At 38.0% G+C, this 3,809-nt stretch overlaps 1 protein-coding gene across 6 annotated transcripts in view; it reads right to left on the bottom strand.

The window, feature by feature from the left end:
• FAF1 (Fas (TNFRSF6) associated factor 1) overlaps nt 1-3,809 on the bottom strand; it is a 356,513-nt gene that overhangs the window by 118,884 nt on the left and 233,820 nt on the right. For all 6 annotated transcript variants that reach the window (XM_014544808.1, XM_005872500.2, XM_014544812.1 and 3 more), the window contains one exon: nt 1,740-1,835. In XM_014544808.1, the coding sequence (XP_014400294.1) occupies nt 1,740-1,835 (96 nt within the window). The remainder of the gene's footprint in view (nt 1-1,739; nt 1,836-3,809) is intronic.

The following is a 3,809-nucleotide window of genomic DNA, read 5'->3' as shown; positions in this document are numbered from 1 at the left end:
ACACACACACACACACACACACACACACACACACACACACACACACACACAAAGTGTCGGCTCAACTCTCTCTCTCTCTCTCTCTCTCTCTCTCTCTCTGTCGGCAAGGGGTTAGCAGAAACTAACTCCTTTATGGAAGACTTTGCTCTGTTCACAGCCATATTCCCAGCAGTTAGACCAGTACCAGGCATGGAGTAGGTAGGTAATCAGAATTTATTGAATGAATTTTTTGTCACTTAAGCCAAAAGCTATGTATCATTCTTATTTCTTCCCTCTCTCTTTTCTCATACAGATCCATCCTATCAGTTACCAGTCCTACTGATTTCCCCTTCCAAATATTTCCTGAATTCATATCCTTCTCTCTTTTTACTAAGTATGTTCTAGTTCAGGATCTTATTATCTTTTGCAGTACTAGTAAAATAGGTTCATATCTGATTTCTCTGTCTGTAGTCTTGCTTCCTTTACATCTAATCTCTGCACAGCAGAAAAACAAAACAAAAACCATTCCTCACCTAACACCCTACTATGGCTTCCCAGAGTTCAAGTCCCTCACTAGACATACAAGCCCAACTCACCTTAGTCTCATCTCTTATCTTTCTGTGTCCCATTTTATTTTGCACAAACACCAAACTGTACTCATTTCTTCCCATTTACTAATCAGATTGTGCTGTTTCCTCTTAATGGAATACTCTTTCCATGTTTCTTCATTTGGTTGACTGTGACTCATTCTTTATAATTCTACTAGAGGCCCGGTGCACAAATTCATGCATGAGTGGGGTCCCTTGGCCTAGCTGGCAATAGCGGCCAATTGAGGCCTGTCTCGCCCAATCCTGATTGGGCCAATCGGGGCCGGCCAAGGGAAGGGACCATGGGAGGTTGGCCGGCTGTGGGAGGTTGGCTATGGGAGTGCACTGACCACCAGGTAGCAGGTCCTGCGTTGAGTGTCTACCCCCTGGTGGTCAGTGTGTGTCATAGCGACTGGCCGACCAGTCATAATGGTTTCTTAGGCTTTTATATATATAGATTTGGATGTCAAATCCTCTAATCTTCCTTTTTTTAAAAAAGCATTCATTCACAAATACTCTTTTGTGGCTGGTATGTACCAGGCACTACACTAGGTGTTAGGGCTAGAGGTGAACTATAATAATACACTCAGCCCCACAAAGACACATACACAGAGACATCACACACACAAACATGTTCAATCTGATCTGGCCCTAGTCTTTGTTTCCATAGCACCCTATGTACACTGATTGCTATCACTGCATTTATTGCAATATGTCATTATTATTAGTTTACTAATCTATTACCTTTGACTCTGAGCATCTTGGTATAGGTACATTGCTATTCATCTTTGCACAATGCCTGGCTCACAGAAGGTGCATTCACTCACTGAGTTAAAGAACCTTCAGAATCAATCCTGATAAATGTACTCAATCCTAATTAATAGTCAGCAGCAAAGAAAATGCCTTTGTTAAACTGACAGTTCCACGTAAAAATCATTTTAACCAATCCACCTGAATTCTGTCTGCTGAAACATGAAACTTACAGAACAAGAAAGACCACATTAGCCATAACCTTGCATGGAAAGTTTCTGCCTTAAAGAATTTACTGAGACTTTATTCACGCTACATTAACTTTATCTATTCATTGCTGTGGCAGATAAAAAAGAATAGGAAGTGGGCAGGTGTGTGGAGGATAGGCCTTCTGTTCATTGAAAAGCTGGCTAACAGGCTTACCTCCTCAGACTGCTCCCGGGTCTGTGTAGGTGAAGATCTCCTTCCCACTGTCAGTCGATGGCATGGATAAGAGAGCCCTGATTCAGCAAGACACATCTGCAAAAAGTAGAATGCATCATTTGTAAACAAAATGAGGCCATGTTTTACAAAAGGTTTTTACTTCTGGGACATTTTTTATTATTTTGGAAGCTACATTAGAAAGATCACTCTAGTAGCCCAGGTATTACATTACCAGGAAGTCTCTTAAAATTTGAAAAATTTTCCATATACTAATGTTACAATAGTTGAGGCTATTTATTATTCATTAGACAATAGACTTGGGCTCCTGGAAACTGTGACAAGCCTAAAATAAACCTATCATGTACATATCCCCCCCTTAACATGTCTGCTACCTTTCTAATTAGCAGCATAATACCTCAGTTTCCTAATTTTGAGAGAGGTACTCTATAAATCTTTTTTGGAGGTTAGTGATGGATTTTTTAAAAAAGGCTTCCACACATCATAACTATCTCGTTTGTGCTTTAATTATTATTAATCCAAAATTTCAGATCATTATTATAGCTTATGAATCTATAATGTATGTAAAGAACCTAGCACATGTTCAGTTTACTGTCCTTGTTACCATTGTGATTTAAAACACTACCCAGAGAATTTGCCTAGTTTAGCCTAAAGCAATATATATTTACTTCTATTAAAGTTTACAGTGGGTCACATATTAAATATTTTGAAGTTTAAATTAAATTTAGGCAAATATGAGGAAATATGAGTGCATGTTACTGTTGTCTACATAGAAGAATTAAAACAATATTAAATAGCCAACAGAGGTGTTTTTCATGGAAAAAAAACATGTGTATTTAATGTAGCAATTATATAAGGTGAAGTTTCTTTTATTATTATTATATCCAATAGCATACTAAAAACATCCATTAGTAACTTCTGAGGAGGTGTGGATTAAACTGAGGAAACCCAAATATCTATAAATTCATCTGGTTAGAGGTCTTGTTTGTTTTTGCATCTAGATGTTTTGGAATTATACTTTCAAAATTCTAGAAGACCTGATTGATTTTTTAAAACGATATTTTTAAATTGATTTCAGAGAGGAAGGGAGAGGGAGAGATAGAAATATCAATGGTGAGAATCATCAATCAGCTGTCTCCCACACGCCCCCTACTGGTGATGAAGCCCACAACCCGGGCATGTGCCCTGACCAGGAACCAAACCATGACCTCCTGGTTCATAGGTCAATGCTCAACCACTGAGCCACACTGGCCAGGCTGATTGATTTTTTTTAAAGCAAAAATGCATTGATTTTGTCATTTTTATTCAATCATATTCATCAACATAATTGTCATAATTAGCTCAATTTATTTCATTTCAGAACAAATAAAATCAAAGCTAAGATGGACAAGAAGCATAGGTTCAATTTCAAGCCACGTTACCTTCACAATATTTTTCATTTGAAAAACGTCCTCCACCCCTACCATGAAATCCTCTGGTAATCAAATAATAATGATGGTAAACATCACTGACAATCAGAAGCAGTGTAGTGTAATGGAAAGAGACTTGGACCAGTTACCAGAAAAACCTCTATTCAAGTACCACTTCGACTCCTGATCTTGGGAAAGTCATTTCTCTATTCTAAGCCAGAGTTTCCTTATTTACGAATTCAGGTGTGTAATCGCTGACCTAACTATCTCAAAGGACTTTTGAAAGCGTTAAATGTAATAAGGTAAGTAAAAGTTGGCTTTGAAACTATAGTGACATAGGCAGAAGAGTTGTTATCATTCCAATGGTCATTATTTTTAGGACCTGGAGAAGGAAATGCTGATTAACTTCCCACTGTGACTAGCCTACCTTTGCATTCGGCCCAGTCACAGGAGGAAATGCTCACTGAAAGTACATGGTTCTACAAATGGTGGCTCCTAAAAGGGCTTGTCTCTAAGTTATATACATTGACCATCTCATTCCTCAAAAAATTAAAAATGGAACTCCTATTTGACCCAGTAATCCCACTTCTAGGAATATATCCCAAGAAATAAGAAACACCAATCAGAAAAGATATATGCACTT

This window comes from Myotis brandtii, unplaced genomic scaffold, assembly GCF_000412655.1.
Source record: "Myotis brandtii unplaced genomic scaffold, ASM41265v1 scaffold382, whole genome shotgun sequence".
Lineage (NCBI taxonomy): Eukaryota > Metazoa > Chordata > Mammalia > Chiroptera > Vespertilionidae > Myotis > Myotis brandtii.
Note: the sequence above shows the minus strand (reverse complement) of the source record. Positions and strands in the feature narration are given on the sequence as shown.